Source organism: Balaenoptera ricei, chromosome 7 (assembly GCF_028023285.1).
Source record: "Balaenoptera ricei isolate mBalRic1 chromosome 7, mBalRic1.hap2, whole genome shotgun sequence".
Classification (NCBI taxonomy): domain Eukaryota; kingdom Metazoa; phylum Chordata; class Mammalia; order Artiodactyla; family Balaenopteridae; genus Balaenoptera; species Balaenoptera ricei.
In genome coordinates this window covers 66,758,383-66,775,484 of record NC_082645.1, presented here as the reverse complement: position 1 = coordinate 66,775,484, position 17,102 = coordinate 66,758,383, and the positions used below count along the sequence as shown (strand labels likewise).

The 17,102-nt window shown below is 38.1% G+C and overlaps 1 protein-coding gene across 6 annotated transcripts in view; it reads left to right on the top strand.

The window, feature by feature from the left end:
* The window catches only part of CCDC141 (coiled-coil domain containing 141), a 211,978-nt gene extending 196,810 nt beyond the window's left edge, over nt 1–15,168 (top strand). For 4 of the 6 annotated variants that reach the window (XM_059928230.1, XM_059928227.1, XM_059928225.1 and 1 more), the window contains 2 exons: nt 5,341–6,194; nt 8,329–9,802. In XM_059928230.1, coding sequence (XP_059784213.1) covers nt 5,341–6,194; nt 8,329–8,596 — 1,122 coding nt within the window. In that variant the 3' untranslated portion in view covers nt 8,597–9,802. The other 2 variants (XR_009504236.1, XM_059928228.1) reach the window with 2 other exon arrangements.
* The last annotated feature ends 1,934 nt before the right edge of the window (nt 15,169–17,102 follow it).

Below are 17,102 nucleotides of genomic sequence, written 5' to 3'. Positions count from 1 at the left end.
GATCACCTGGTAGGCGGAGTAAGATGTTCTTGAGACATTTGCTTTGGAAAATATTGGGAAGGGCAAAAGTGTTCTTCACCACCTTTCTGTTCTCTTCTCTCTTACCTTGTCCTCCCCAAGTACTTAAAGGTACCAAGTCACCCCTTGACTGCCCAAATCCCCTTCCAAGAGCCTTCCCCAAAAAAGCCTTTCATAGACCAAGCCCTATGTTCAATATCTTTCTTTATCCACTTCCCACTTACCTTCATTAAATCTTATTTGTCCCAAGATAAGATTACCTATTGCGGAGATATTTTAGAAGATGAAGTCTTGTGGAATTCCCTTAAATTTACCACAAACATGGCTCCTCACCCTACAGACTTGGAGAACTGGTGCTGCCCACTTAGTTCAATGGATGTAGAGTATCATTATATTTTCTCTTCCAGATGCTCATTTTGTTTGCCTACAGGGCAATGATTGTAGAGTCAAGTGATTATGTCCATCAGTGGAAATGAAAGTTCAGAAATCCTGACAGAGATACGATCTAAGGCTATAGATTTAGGATTAATTAAAAGTTAATGATCATTAGATATGAAAGTGGGTGAGCTCTTTGAGTGGAAAAATATATAGAGAAGATTAGAGAACTTAAAGACAAGATTACACATCATTCATGTTTTTAGAAGGTGGGAAAAGAAAAAGGAATCAACAAAGACAGAGCAGCCAAGGCTATAAGAGAAAGAAATTGAGAATGAGCTATGTTTTGGTGAGTTAAATCAGTTTCCCAGACACTTTGCCAGAACTCATCAGATTGATGCAAATATTCCCTGTCTGTGCTGAGATACACAGATTTATCTACCCCTTTCTGGAAACACACACACACACACTTTTTTTCTGCTGATAGCAAAAAATGGCTTTATGGTGGAGAAGTATAAAAGATAGTTGGTATATGTGAATGTTTGGAAACTGTTTTCATAAAGGAAAACTAATATATCCAGGAAACTATAGCTCAATGAGTTCTAAAAGTGATTTTTGTAAAATTCCATAGTGACTTAAAAACTGAATGCTTATTTGCATTTGAGAATAAAGATAGAAGTGCCAAAAGCCAACATGGATTTACTCAGAAAAACTTGTGTTAAATTCACCTTATTTTGCTTTCTGAGATGATTATTTAATAGAAAACTCTAGGTTGGTGCCGTAGACAAAATTTATTGTGATTTCAGGAAGTCATTTGATAAACACACTCACGATATGTCTCTTAAGGTAAGTGGAGAAATGTGAATTGAATGGGCGTTTGGTCAGGTTATAATTGTGCCCAAGCGTGTTAAATAGTTCATCAGTGTCAACCTGGAAGACAGTTTGCCTTGCCCTGGGGAGACAGTTGGCTTTGTCCTAAACTCTGCAGTGTTCAACACTTTTATCAGTGGTATTAATAGACAGAGGAAATAGGACATTTTAGTTGATTAAAAACATTGTGAATCAATAGCCCTGCGTGATTCTTATAAAAACAAAGAACTAATAAAGTCACTTTCATAAAAGCATATCATATAGATCAAGGAGATGATGATTCCACTGATTACTTTCCACCTGAAAAGTAAGTAAATCCTGGAAATAAACATAAGTTGAAATGTTTCTAGAAAAAGATTTGAGAGAACTCTCTCTTATTGTCAGTGGAAGTTATCTGGTAGTGTATTTTTGGTGGAAAGTATTTTTCTACTTCAGGAATTATAGGGAGTGAAAAAAAAGTAATATCCTTGGATTACCTTCTTGAGTTTAGCACCATTTGAAAGTGAGACACAGGAGTCAGGAATCAGTCACCAGTAAAAGCTGGACTGGAGGACAGGGCTTGGACTTTTCTAGTGGGTTTCCCAAAACTTCATCTCTGATTGAGACAGACTTGTCTACCCAGCCACTTGGGTGCACAGCTAGACAACACAGACTTCCCTTACAGAGGTTTTTCATGCATTAGAGCCAGTGTGGATGCACCCACTTGAGGGAAGGCACATCCAAAAGAGAGGGGCTCAAAGAGACAGAGCTGGGCAGGCTCAGTCTCTTCTTCCAAACCCACAATTAGGTAAGTCACTTCCTCCCCAGGAGCGAGTGAGGAGTAGGGAGACTAGCCCAGACTTTGATCCAAATTTCTCCTAAGCCTGTTGCAAATTTTCCATTTTTAAACATTATTCTTTTCCAGAGGGGCCTATGTTACCCATAGAAGTCATTGAGGAGTTGCCTGCCCCTGCATGAGCCTCAGATCAACAAATGTCCCTGCCCTCCCCTGAAGGAGTTTGTAGCTCATTAAAGTGGGACCTCCGAAGGTGACCAGAATGAAGAAAGTTCCAGGAATTAAGGCAGAATGAGACCTGGAGGTTGCAGGACCAATTCTCTAAATAGTCAAAGGGCTGTTAAAAGAGGAGAGCAGTCGGACATCTTCTATGTCATCCCAAGAGGCCAATTCTGATGTATTGGTGGATACTGAGGGAAGACAGATCTGTGATAAATACAGGAAGTTATTCTTAACACAAATAAAGCATAAACTTCTTTTCAAAGAAAGCACCGATTCAGAAAAAGTGTTCAAACAGAGGCTATCAGAATGGCATAGAGAAGATCCTTAGACTGAACAGGAGGTTGTAGAATCAAAGTCCCTGAGAAAAGGAAAAGAAACGTTCTACATTCAGGGAGAGCTGGAAGGAGAGGCACTAAGCTGTGGTAGGAAAACCAGAAGAAGGAGGGGCCTTCCCTACGGAATATGTGTTTATTTAATAATTTTTTTATTGACGTATATTTGATTTACAATGTTGCATTAATTTCTGCTATACAGCAAAATGATTCAGTTATACATATATATACGTTCTTTTTTTTTTTAGATTCTTTTCCATTCTGATTTATCATAGGATATTGAATATAGTTTCCTATGCTATACAGTAGGACCTTGTTGTTTATCCATTCTATGTATAATAGCTTATGTCTGCTAACCCCAACCTCCCATTCCATCCCTCCCCCCCAGCTCCCTCCCCCTTGGCAACCATAAGTCTGTTCTCTATATCTGTGAGTCTGTTTCCGTTTCATAGATAAGTTCATTTGTGCCATATTTTAGATTCCACATATAAGTGATATCATGTGATATTTGTCTTTCTCCTTCTGACTTACTTCACTTAGTATGATAATCTCTAGGTCCATTCATGTTGTTGCAAATAGCATTATTTCGTTCTTTTTTATGGCTGAGTAGTATTCCATTGTATATATATGTACCACATCTTATCTATCCATTCATCTGTCGCTGGACATTTAGGTTGTTTCTGCGTCTTGGCTATTGTAAATAGTGCTGCAATGAACATAGGGGTGCATGCACCTTTTTGAATTAGAGTTTTGTCTGGTTATATGCCCAGGAGTGGGATTGCTGGATGATATGGTAATTCTATTTTTAGTTTTCTGAGGAACCTCCATACTGTTCTCCATAGTGGCTACACCAACGTACATTCCTACCAACAGTGTAAGAGGGTTCCCTTTTTCTCCACACCCTCTCCAGCATTTATTACTTGTAGACTTTTTAATGATGGCCATTCTGACTGGTGTGAGGTGATACCTCATTGTAGTTTTGATTTGCATTTCTCTAATAATTAGCAATGTTGAGCATCTTTTCATGTGCCTATTGGCCATCTGTATGTCTTCTTTGGAGAAATGTCTATTAAGGTCTTCTGCCCATTTTTCAATTGGGAGATTTTTGTTGTTGTTGTTGAGTTGTATGAGCCCTTGTTGATCACATCATTTGCAAATATTTTATCCCATTAGTAATTTTTTTAATGAGAAAAACTTTTAAGAACTTCTGGCTTTAGACCCAAGGTTTAAACTTCTACTAAATGGCTGAAGGAAACCACTTTCTCTCAGCTGGGATTATGCTTTCTCTGAGGGTAAGTCATATCTGTGGGATAGTAGAAGGAACATTGTTTTGGTTTGCTTCTAATCTTCAACCTGAAAACACATTTATTTCTCAAAAATCACTTGTAAAGTATATGTCCAGAACAAGACTATGGGCTAAAATGAAGAACTCAAAATCAAGGCAAGACATAACTTTCTCATGTGCAAGTAGTAGCCACAGGACAAAAACCAGTAATTGTTAATTAGGTAAAAATATGCCCAAAATGCTGAGGAAAGGCAAAGAATGAAGTGGATATAAAGCAAGTAGGTTGGGATCAATGAGATCCCTTTCAGCTTCAATATTCTTTTGAGTCTATGCCAGAAGGGTTATTTGAACCTCTTCTCAAACCAGAGATGGACGTCAGTGAGTGGAGAGAAATACTAGAACAGTGTGAGATGGATCACTGTTTTTCCCAGTCTCCTAGCATGAGCTATGCTCCACATGGGACAGAAAGACAAGTGGCAAGTGTTCCTCTACTGTATGTTGGTGTGTTCTCCTGTGAAAGGCCACAACATGGGATTGTTCCCTTAATATCTACCTCCCTGCTAGGCTGTCATCTCCAAGAGGGAAGGATTATATTTACTTTTACTCACCATTTATCTCTCCAATGCCTAGCACGGTACCTAGTATATAATAGATGCTCAATAGATATTTTTCATTGTAAGAATAAAACTGAGGGGCTTTTAGAAAATAAAACCAGTCATTAAAAATGGCTTTCTCTATATGAAATACGTACAGTTGTCAAATTCATAGAGACAGAAAGTAGAAGGGACTGGGGGATGGGAGAAGGGGAAGATAGTGTTTAATGGGCACAGAGTTTCAGTTTGGAAAGATGAAAAGATTCTGGAGATGGACAATGGTGTTGGTTGCACGACACCATAAATGTCCTTAATGCCACTGAACTGTACACTTAAAAAGTGGTTAAAATGGTAAATTTTAGGTTGTGTATATTTTACCACAATAATTTAAAAAAAAAAAAAATAATGGCTTTCCTGAGAAAAAAGGAGGGTTATTCTAGGAGGGTCTGAGGATCACCTAAAAGGGAACATCTGATATTTGGGAACCACGAATCCTGTGAAGTGTAGACAGATAAATAAACCAAACCAGAATTTGCTGGCAGAGGAAGACTCCTCAGATCATGATTGGCAAGACATGGATCCAGTCCAGACCGCATCATGAGGGATAAGAACCAGGGCTTTCTCTCTTCTATGTCACAAGGTCTGTCACCTCGCACTCAGAGGCTGGAGGTCGGTTTACACCGATTCCTTAGTCATGGGACAGGGCTGTGCTGAGCTTAAGCAGACAAACAGTTTCAAGTTCTGTAAGGCCAGAGCCAGGGCCCCAGCTGTCACTCACTGCAGGTCTTCTCAAGTTGTCTCTCTGAAGTTGACTTTGAGATCTGGAAAAAGAAAACTCAACCACTAACTAATGCCTTTTCCATTCTGAAGGAGCAGGCCAAGCCAGCGGACGACTTGGTGGTCAATGGAGCAGGAGAGGGTCAGCTTCCACGGGAAGTGAAGCAGCTGGTCCCTGGCAAAGAGGGTGCTGTCCAAGGCCTGCTCCTGCCCGTGGATGTGCTTTCAGGAGAAGAATATGAGTGTGTCTCGCCCGATGACGTCTCCCTGCCTCCGCTCCCGGGAAGCCCCAATTCCCTCCTCTCTCCGTCTGACATGGAGCTGGAGGCGGGTGCCCTCCCGTCCCTTCGCCGGCACCTAAGCGGCCACGGGACGCAGACAGGGGCCAGCGGTCCAGGGGAGGCCCCGGAGTCTGGCCTTCTGCCACCTGCTGCTTTTGCTGATGCTTGCAAAGATAAGAGAGAAACATTTTCAAGTCATGTTGAGAAGCCTTCCCCCCAGTTCCAAGCTGAGCCCCCATTAACATCCCGAGGATTTCTGGAAGAGAGTACTGACTTCCACAGAATCAGTGTTAAACCTCCAGAGAGCATGTGCAGTGAAGTGCATGCGCGAGCTTTGCACCAGCGCCCCCAGGCTCAGGGAGGTTTGCTAGAAACACCGGAGAAAACGCATGCTGATAATAACGTCACTAAAACCCGAAATAGGCTGCATGCTTCCCAGGATGCAAGCTCGGGCCTCGGGTTTCAGCCAGGCTCCAGCCAGGCCTGTCAGAGGCAAATGATTCCCAGAGAAGAGATTAAAGGTACCTCAGCAAAGAACAGCGTGGTCAGCCTAGCTGGCCAGGCCCCTAATTTCTCCAGGCTCTTGTCTAATGTAACTGTCATGGAAGGTTCTCCAGTGACTTTGGAAGTTGAAGTAACAGGATTTCCAGAGCCTACACTGACATGGTGGGTAGCCTATAACGACAAGCCATAAACAGAAACAAATTGAATCACTGAGCAAATCATTCTGTGTGCACTAACTTAAAGGTTTAGGCGTAGCTGATTAATATTCTAGGTCACTGCAACGCTGCATGATTCAATCTCACATCGAACCCCCAACTCTCATTTTTGTAGCCGCATGGCTGATACCCTTAAAGAAAAGGTAACCATATCAAATAATGACTTAACCAACTCCAAAAGCACTGCAACTTAGTTGCACTATTTTTTGGTTTCAGTTTAACATTCCGCATTTCTAAAGGTTGTGCTTGAACTTCTTTCCTATTGTTTATTCCTACATAAGCATGACATTTACTTGGTTTAACATCTGGTATTCAATTAAAAAACATAAGCATTTGGGTTTTTCCCTTTTCTGTCATCTACCCATTCCATCTTTTCCCTCTTCCAACAGAGTCACACATGCCACTTTTGTAATATTTATCTCACTAAGATTTCTTTTTATACATTTCTTCAGTGTGAAAGATGGAATAAAAATATTTCTTTCACAGTTGCTTCTAGTGACAGGTAATAAAGCCATTTTTGAAAGGTGACCTAATAACTGAGCTGTGAACAATGTGGTTTTACTCTAGACACATCACTATTTTTAGCCAATTTGTTTTAATAAAAGTAAACGGCAGAACACAGGTTCTATATCACTGTTATCATAAAAGCAGTTCTAACTTTCTTAATATGTGGGTTACTTTTAAACGTTTAGAAAAATTTTCAACCTTAAGTATATTTATTTGAGGACAAAGTTACAAATACGTAAGCATGAGTTTATACTTATAAACTAAGTAAAATAGCATTTATTTATCATACTAGTTCAGTAAACATTAAATTAACTCTTTCAGTTATTGTGTGTGCCTGTTGATGGTACTTGAAGTGTGGATCAGCTCTCTAAAGAGTTTATGAGAAAATGTTCGTTTCTCAGATTATTAAAAGAAATTGCACTTGGGTTTACCGTGCAGCCATTTATGCTTTTCATCTTATTTTGTTGTTTTTACAATTGCATGTTTTTTACAGATCAGGCATTTTGTATTTATGAATTTAAATATCAGTAAATTTATTATTTAATATCATCATTTAATTCATTATTAAATATTAGTTCACTCCAAAGAAAAATGTTGTCTGAAGTGTTTCTTGTTTTGGTCCACACAAAAAAATGACTTGATTAGTATTTACTGTTGAAGAACTGCTGCAGTATTGTGAAAAAATATCTTGCCCTCGAATTGACAACAATTTTGCTCAGTTAACAACTGGCAAACTATCAGGGAATCATTCTTAGGACACTCAGAAAAATGCAAAATTATCACTTAGGCAATGGGAATAGAAAATCGTTCAGGTTTGTCACCACTTCTTGTGTGGAAGAACATGGGGATAAATAAATAAACAAGAATCTAGAGTATACAAAATAAACAAATTATTTGCTTTGTAAAATGATGCAGCTAAGTGCTCATATTCGTAGGAAACTCTTAGAAACGTGTCATTAACAGTAATCAATTGAATAAATGCCTTTTATAATTAGAAATTGTTTTCTTCTAATGAAATTAATTCACAAAAATTAAATGAACTCATCTCGCCAGGAAGTGCTATGTAAGTACCTTCCTCTAAAGCGACGCATTGGTATTCTCCTGTGGATCTTGTGGGATGAGTCTGATGGGAAGATGAATCTTGCTCCCATAGATTTCAAGGAGTCACAAGCTGCTGTTTCATAGCGGCTAAAAGAATGACACAGGTCAAATAGAAGGTACCATTTCCCATTTGAGGTAATTGTTGCCATGAGCAAATGGTGGCCCAGTGTGACCAGATGGCCAGAGGAGTTGGATATCTGAATTTTCATATGCAATATTCTAATTGGTAAATGTCCAAAAATTCAGTTTTTAAAAAACACAGTCTGAGCCCATCAAGCACGTCTGTGGCTACCATTTGCCAACCTCTGCTTGAAGGATAAACAGCCCCACTGGAATTTGTGGTTGCTACAGAGTTCCTGCTAATGCTAGAGAATATTACAGTAGTGATGGGCCGAATTGCAGTGCTTATTAGAACTTGGAAATGATGTGAATAAACAGTGATCCTGACTTTAAAAACTGACTCTCTGCTTCAGGTACAAGAAGGGCCAGAAATTGTCTGCAGATGGGCACTTGCAGGTTTTACACAAGGAGACAAGACATTCGGTGTTCATTCCAAAGGTATGCGAGGCAGATGCAGGCCTCTATGTGGCTCGGGCCCAAAACTCTAGTGGCATTCTCTCTTCCAATGTCATCCTCCGCGTGACAGGTAACCACAGGCCGCCCATCACAAGAATAAACTGGATCCTGCTGAGTGTCATCTATGTTAGCGTGTCCCTAATGTACTGGCTACTCACACAGTAACTGCGGGGTTGGCACCAATGGGCATCATTCTTATGAGCCTAAAGGACAACAATACTGCTGTTTATTTTCCTGCATCTCCCACCAAGCATCCCCAACCAAGTATCCCCCACCAAGTGTACCTCCATTCTGGCCATATTGCTTTTTTGGAATACCACTGCTCGGTGAAATAATCAAATTTTCTTTAGTGCTTTAATGTATTTGAAGAGCTCAGTAAATCATTAGCAGTGAATAAGGATACATTTCTGTATTCTCAAAAGAGATGTGTTCAATATAAAACACAGTCAAATTATACTATGTTTATTCCCTCCTAATTTAAGAGCATGCAGATCAAGTCTCACATCAGCATGCAGATGTGTTTTATTTCAAATCCAATTGTTTGATAATCTATTTTTAATTGTACGCATAAACATCTCTTTGTAGAATAAGAGTAGAAATGTTGAACTAAAGTTGTAATTTTCATTATTGCATAAGATGTCCTTTAATTTTGCTTTTCATGTCTTGATCTCATTTATTGAAATACATTCTATGTAGTTTCAACATAGCCTACGTTCCTGAGTCTGAGGATGGCACTGCAAATAATCATTCCTCCTGTTGATCTCATGGGTTTGACATTAGAGAATAGATGTGCTGTTAGCCTTAAATGGAGTTTGAAACTTCCATCAGCTGTGTGTGTCACAGAGCAAGATAGAGCGTAGCCGCAGGGGTGGACCAACAGTATTCCTGTCCTTCCGTTGACATGTTTTGGACAGCCACGTGTATACAGCTGCATCCGGCTCCTCCTGCTTCTAATCTTGATTCTGTTGCTGACCATTTTTACAGCCTGTGGGAAGGCATAGTAGTGCCTCAGTTTCCCATTTGGCAAATGGGTTCATCATCTACCTCTTGGGCAACTGAAGGTTTTCATTTCATGTCTTGTAAAGATCTGGAAAATGGAAAGTACTCTATGAAGACTAAGGGTAATTGTATTGCTTACTGTAATTTGTCATCACACTGCCTTCTGCCCACTGTTTCTCTTTCAGATGTTGTTTCTTTTGAATATTAAATTAAAGGATGGTGTGAGTATGTGATTTCCAACTGTTTCCATGTAGGAAAATGATGTTTTCTGAATTGGAGCTTAAATTCCTTTCTGATTTCTTAAGACTATATCTTTTTCAAAGACTTGAAATTAAACTCAGGGGGATACATTTAGTAAGATCTTGGGGTAGAAAAAATATATAATAGGATGACATAAGATAAATTCTATCCTTTTCTTATAATTATCACTGTAATATTGAAGAATGTTCTATGCCTTTCTGAAATATATTATTCAGAAAAGAGGATCATCATTTTAGTTCCTTTAAAAAATAAACATGTATAAGAGGGGCATTTGTTTTTAGATTTTAAACGTAGTCTTGTCATGTTAGGGTAAAATCTTTAGTTGAAAGAATATTCATTATAGATTTTTGATGAAGGGGAGGCATTAATTATGTTGCTGTAAAGCCTGTCTACAAATAATAAAAATATTTAAATTTAATATATTCAAGTTGGTATTAAAAAGTTACTGGATATTAACTGAAGATGTGAAATGTGTGGCTAAGTAAAAAGTTGGCATATATTTTCTTGTGCTGTGTATTCAATTTAATGAAAAAATTTAATCTCTTAATTTTCTTAAAAATTTTGACAGAAACCTATTAAAAGCGTATATATACAGCATCCTAGGGAATTCATAGTCTCTTAATTCTCCTGTCCTTTTCGTCCAGTTTCAAGTATTGTGCATATCTTGCCAAATTGCTATTCCCATTTGAAGCTAAAGAGTAAAATCTACTTATGTCCAAAGAGGGCCAGCAGGACCAGGTAACAAATTCTTGTCTCACTCTATCTCTTTCTTGTTAATTTAGTGGGATCTCCCATCCCTTTTTGTCAGCTTGGTTGAGTTTTTTTTAACAGGAGAAAATCAAACAGAAGTTTAATAACATGTGTACGTCAGAGAGACCCAGGAAAACTGAGTAACTCCAGCTTGGCTGAATTTTTGGTTTGGGGTTGTTAGGGCCTGGGAATTACTGGTTTGCTTTACCTGTTGCATGCCAGGAAATGTTAATCCTTTGGGGAGCAGGGTGGGATATACATATATCCATGGTGATGACCAAAGAAGGCATATAAAGTCCCTGATATATTTGATTTCTATATCAAGCATAAGGTTTATACATATATCTGATATATATATCTTATATATATACCTTATATATATCATATATTTGTATACATACACACCTAGAGCTCAAATGTTGGGATAAAGCATTATGCTGATATTCACGTTATAGTTCGGATAGCTGTGTATCTGTCTATCTATCTGTTTATCTATCTATCATCTATCCATCCATCCACCCATCCATTTACCTACCTACCCACTTACCTACCTACATATTCTTCTGGGCTATTGACTATCTAGTAATCCCCACGGCAGTGAAGAATAATTAGCTATTCAGTTATTCTTTTGGTTATACTTTAATTTCAAAGACTTCAGTGTGATTATCCTTTCTGTTAGCATTTTTGTCTTGATCAAAAATTCCCCTTATGAAAGTATGAACCAAAAGTATTGGTTAAAAATGAAAAACTTAGGAAATGGACGTGATGTTTCTATTTTGAGATATATACATGATTTATACCTGTTTACTTCTAGAGTAAATTCTGGACAATTAACAATATCAAAACACTTTTCAACAAGAAAATGAAAATGACCAAAAGACATTTTAAAGAATATATACTCGATACCTTGAAGGAATGCAACACAAAATGTGTTTTGGGCTTCCTATAAGGCAAAATTATTTTTTCCAGTTTTTATTTTCTGATAAAAGGATGTATAAACATTTTATGGTGAAGTTTTTTTTACATTCAATTCCAAGAGAAATTTACCATAGGAATCCTTACATTTGAATCTTTGCATATTCTACAATATCTAAAGTATTTGGAAAAAGAAGCAGGAAAATTTAGCTGTTTCATTCAATAATGCTAACCATCACTTATAGTTAAGACACAGGCTTAAAATAAATTATTGCAAGAACCTCCTAACCACTTCACCCTTAAATTTCTTCAAGTAGCACACAAGGTCCTTTAGTACCTATGCTTCCATTCCCAGCCTTTGTTCCATCCCTCCCAATCCCCCCATAAAGCGATACTTAAACTTCAGGTTTTATCCTATCATGGTCTTACTTCTCTCCAGTCCTCCTTCCCAGAACTCCCTTATTCTATTCTACCCAACTTCATGTGGCTTAACTCCTGCTTATCCTTCCAGGTCCTTTGGAGACACAACCTTCCCAGGAAGCCTTCTGACCCATCAAGTCCAGTGTAGATGTTCCTGCTATGTGCCCTGTCAGCACCTGAGCTGACCATGTCACGTCCCTTAATAGTTGCACTGGAATCGCACATGTGAGCATCTGTCTCCTGGCTAGAGCGAGAGATCCTTATCAGCAGAATCTGTGACAGCCCCGTTCGTCATCATAGTCCCAGCACTTAAGACATAGTCACACTCAATATTTCTTGAATTGTTGTCAGAGGTAAGCAAAGATAAGCCTAGCTTGTTTTGTCTCTTTTTTTTTTTTTTTTTTTTTGGAGAGATGGGTGGGGGAATGTCAAAAGAGAAAGATGTTATTTGTCACCTGATTATTCTTTCTTGTTGTGGACCAGTCAGAATCAGGTTCTAACCTCACCTAACCTACGAAACTTAAGTGAGAATCTTCCAGAGCCTCTGGGCTGCTCCCCAATTGAAACTTTAAACTTTAAGATATAGGCTGGCTCTAGCAGTCAAAATAATACTGAGGAGAGAAGAGTCAAAATCCAGGATCATTTTTCCAACATGTTAAAGCAGATATAATCAGGTATAAATCATCATCAGGTGTAAGTGGAGAAGTGGGTGTCTCCCCTCTCAGTGACTAAGTCCAAACTGCCAAAACCAAAATTTATGTACTTCTTTAGAACACTGCACAAATTATCAATATTTTATTGTAGCTGGGGCTCAGTAATCTGGTTGTGAACAGATCTTATTTAAAACCGGCTTTTCATTCATAAGTGTAAATCTAAAAACAGCCAAATCCAAAAAATTAGATTATTTGAATTCCAAATGAAGGAAGGAAAAAATATTGCATCTTGTTCCACTTTGTTTATTTTTATTCATGACCATGCCTTACTAGAAACTGCCATCTGAAGCTTTTGACATTCCTGTTGTAGGTACAGTGTTTTAAGTGTGTCCATGAAGTAAGTTAGCTGAAACAAAATAAAATATCTCCTCCTAGTACACTCTGATATTGTGCGTGTCAATACAAATGCCAAAGCATGACAGACTGTTTTCCATTTATAATAAGCAGAATCTTGAGCTGCATCAAAGAGCCAAAAAATTTGCATTCACGAAATGAAACAGTGTCCTGCTCAAAGCAACAACAATTCATTTTCTCCTGTCTCTTCACATGAGATGAGATTTGAATGTTATCAGCTGTGCATGAATTCAGCCTCAAAATGGAAAGCACAAAGCTGCTAATCTGGCTTTTCCTCAAGAATCCCCACACCATTATTCCTTATGTGGGTGAGAGTTTATATAACATCATGAACCACCCAAAACTGGGGGTGAAAGTTGGATGCATGACACTCCTCCAGATGAACAAGTCTTTGATTCTGGAGTCTGAGTGTTTGGCCAGATAGTTCTTCCTTCTGTTCAATGGAAATTTCATTTGTTTAAGCCAGGACTTGGCAAATCCAATTCTTTGGATCCTCTTTTTTATACCATAAAATTAACACCCTATTCTCCTTCGAGGATAAGGGAACAGAAAGAATTGTATAGACAAGAACGTTTGTGTGCATATATTTCCAGTTAACGTAATAAAAACCTAGTGAAATTAAAACATATTTTAACTATAGGCATTGCTGGAAAAATTGATGACTTTTCTTTAAACCAAAACAATAATAGGTACATAATTTGAAGTTTCCAATCTGTATTCTGATGGCTCCCTGCTATGTCTCTTTTCCCATTTAGAACTCACTTAATAACAATACTTGTGAAGTAACAGCTCCGGAGCTGGCTAATGAAATAAACTTTTCCCTTTGTCATTCAGCAACTGTTCTTTTGCAAGAACTTTATTGATCCAATAACTACAAAATTACATTTTATCTTGTGTTAGCATTAAAAATCATATAATAAAATCTTCTGAAGATAAAAATTCACAAGATGAAATACAAAGGAACCTTATCCATGGCAAATAATCTCTAACCCTTGTTATTCTAATGATGCCAGAAAGCCGCCTTTCTTTGTAATAAGTATTATGCAAACCTCCATACAAACAGGCTGTTGGCAAGCAGGGCAGTTAGAAATGCAGACAAAGTAGGAAACCAGGTACCTGGCAGGATCAGAAAGGTTAAATGCCCATCTGCTCCAAAGTGTCTTTTCTAGCAGCCATTGCCATGCCGACCCTCAAAGGCCTGCCTTTGATTCAAGTTAATGCAGCTCTAGAAGATGCCTCTTAAATGCACATTTATTCATTTCTATTCTTTTTAAAGGAGTAATAGAATTTCTCCTCACATCCTGGTCTAGGTTATCAGATTAAATAAGAACCTTTCCCCACCAAAAATCCCCGATAGATTCTTGTGAGGAAATGGGGTATGTGGAAACCTGAAAGATTTGTCTGCTGTGTTCCGCTAAGTGTTGGGAAATATAGGACCGGGGGGAAAAATAGCCAAACGTCGGGATGAGGAAACTGAGTCACCTTTGTTATCCTCCCTCGCAGTATGAGCTTCCTACACATCTAGGAAACGTATGCGGGGAGCTCCCTGAGAGGAAGTTAGAGGCCACAATAAAATGTGTCTGCGTGACATTTTTTTGTTATTCAATTAGAGGACTGTACTGGTTGAAGTGTCAGGGTGAGCCCTAAATCCACAACTGGTGTTCTTGTAAGAAGGCCATGACACACCTGGAGACACAGAAGAGACACATGGGAAAAGGCCAAGTGATGACAGAAGCAGGTTGGTGTAATGCAGCTGCTGCAAGCCGTACGACACCAGAGGTGGCCACCACCAGAAGTGAGAGGAGCAACGAAGCATTCTTCCCTAGAGACTTCAGAGAGAGCCTGGTCCTACTGATGCCTTCATTTTGGACTTCTAGCCTTTAGAACTGAGAAAGAAGAAATTTCTGTTGTTTTAAGCCATCCGGTTGGTGGTATAGTCCTCCTTCAGTATCCCTGGGGGACTGGTTCCAGGATACCTCCTCCCCCAACAGATACCAAAATCTACCAGTGCTCAAATCCCTTACATAAAATAGCATGATACAGTGGGACCCTCCTTTATCCACAGGTTCTGCATCAGCAGCTACTGAAGACCGACTGTTCTTTGTTACAGCAGCCTGAGGAAACCAATGCAAAATGTTTTAGAAAAATTCATACATGTCTTTCTCTGGAAAAAAAATTCCCAGAGACATTCACTAATAGACAGCAACCATTGTTGCCAATAAGCACTCCCAGGTTGTGCTGCAAGGCCTCAGTTCTCTTCTTGATTTAGGGGATCACCTTGGTATATTTCAGTCAATCAGCAACTATTCATCTTCTACATGAACATTGTCCCCTAAGTATACCACAGTGTACTAAAACCAGATAAAGATATTACAATAAAACTATAGGCCAATATCACTCATGAATGTAGACACAAAAATTCTCAACGCAGTACTAACAAATCCAATCCAACAGTGAATAAATAAACTTACACATACAAGTGGGATTTTTTCCAGGTATGCAGGCTGGTCCAATATTCAAAAATCAATCAATCCACCACATCTACAGGCAAGAGAAGAAAAATCACATGATTATATTAATTGCTTCAGGAATAACATTTGAGAAAATTCAATATGTGTTCATGATAATTTTTTAAAAACTCACAGGAAACTAGTAACAGAAGAAATTTCCTCAACTTGATAAAGAACATCTACAAAAAAAACTATAACTAACATCATACTTAATGGTGAGAGACTGGACACTTTCCCCCCAAGACTGGGAAGAAGGTAAGAATGTCCTCTCACTACTCTCAGCCCACATTGTACTGGAAGTCCTACCTAGTGAATAAGACAAGAAAAGGAAACAAAAGTTCTGTAGACTGGAAAAGAAGAAATAAAATGCTTTTGTTTACAGAAAGCATGATTTTCTATCTATAAAATCCCAAAGAATCTTCCAAAAACTCTTAGAACTAATAAATAAATATAGCAAGTTCACCAAAAGCAGAAGGCCTGCACCAATGGTATCCAGGAGAAAGGCAGGGAGTTAGCAATTAAAGAATCATGGTGAATCAGGCATCTTCTGAGGCCAAGGCAAAAGGTGGGCAACCTGAATTTGTCTCTTTCCAACAATTGATTACAGACATCATGGATACTTGTAATCTAGTTGCAACATCTCACACTTTATTTTTCTTGCAGCTTCCTGCATTATTTTGGGGGGTTTTGAGAGAGGTAAATTATTTGAAGGAGACAGTGCTCAACAGAGCAAGGGAATATTTGATGTGGAACATAAACTTTATCATTTGCTGCCACTGTCATTATCAGTGAAAGAGAAAAAATTAGAAAGACATTGTAATTATAATGTTATAAAGCTGAGCTTTCCCCAACAATAACATATTAATATTAGAACAAAAGGAGTCCTTTTAGCCTCTGACATCAAATCCCAGAGTGGATGATTTATCAGTTGGTACTGTGCTGCCTTACAAGAATGAATGTATCTCCCATGGATAAGTGCTTTTCCTATCAGCAAGGATGGACTCATGCTGTTAGTATATTTCTAAGATTTCTTGATAGAAATCAGAGCTAAAATATGTCAGCCATTATATTATACTTTCAAAAGTAATCAGTTTCATAAAGTCATATATTGGTCTATTAATTAATTAAAAGATGGAAAACAAATGACTACTTTGGTACCTACATCTAACAGGAAACTTCAATGAAACTAATCATTTTGTATTTTCTAGATGGAAACTATAAGTACTTTCTTCATTTCCATGTTCTTGAAGGTAATTTTTGGTCATATATATCATTTGTCTAAAACGTAATTGGTATTATACATTATCACTTAAAAGAAAACTAACTGATGTACCACAAAGGCCAAGTATTAAACTTATATTTTATCAAATGCTTTATAAATTTAATCATATAAACAGTGAAGCCCTGTTACGACTCCATCCAGGACTTATAAATGGATATGCAAGCAAAGCAGTCATAGTTTTAGTTCAAATCTATGGCAGCATATTATATAATTGCACAAATATTGATTTACTATTACAATTAAAAATGGATCATGAGCCGTGAAGAATGACTCAGGCTTAAGATAATGTACATGTGGGAGTCATGACCACAGTCTAAGGTTATGGGGCTGGTTTTCTTGACACTTGAATCCCATTCTTCTGTGCTCTGACTCTATCCCATCACAGGTAAAAATTCAGTAAGTTAAGGGATGGTACCATCTCACAAAGAACCTCAGAATTAGGAAAATCTATATGGTTTCTTTAAATG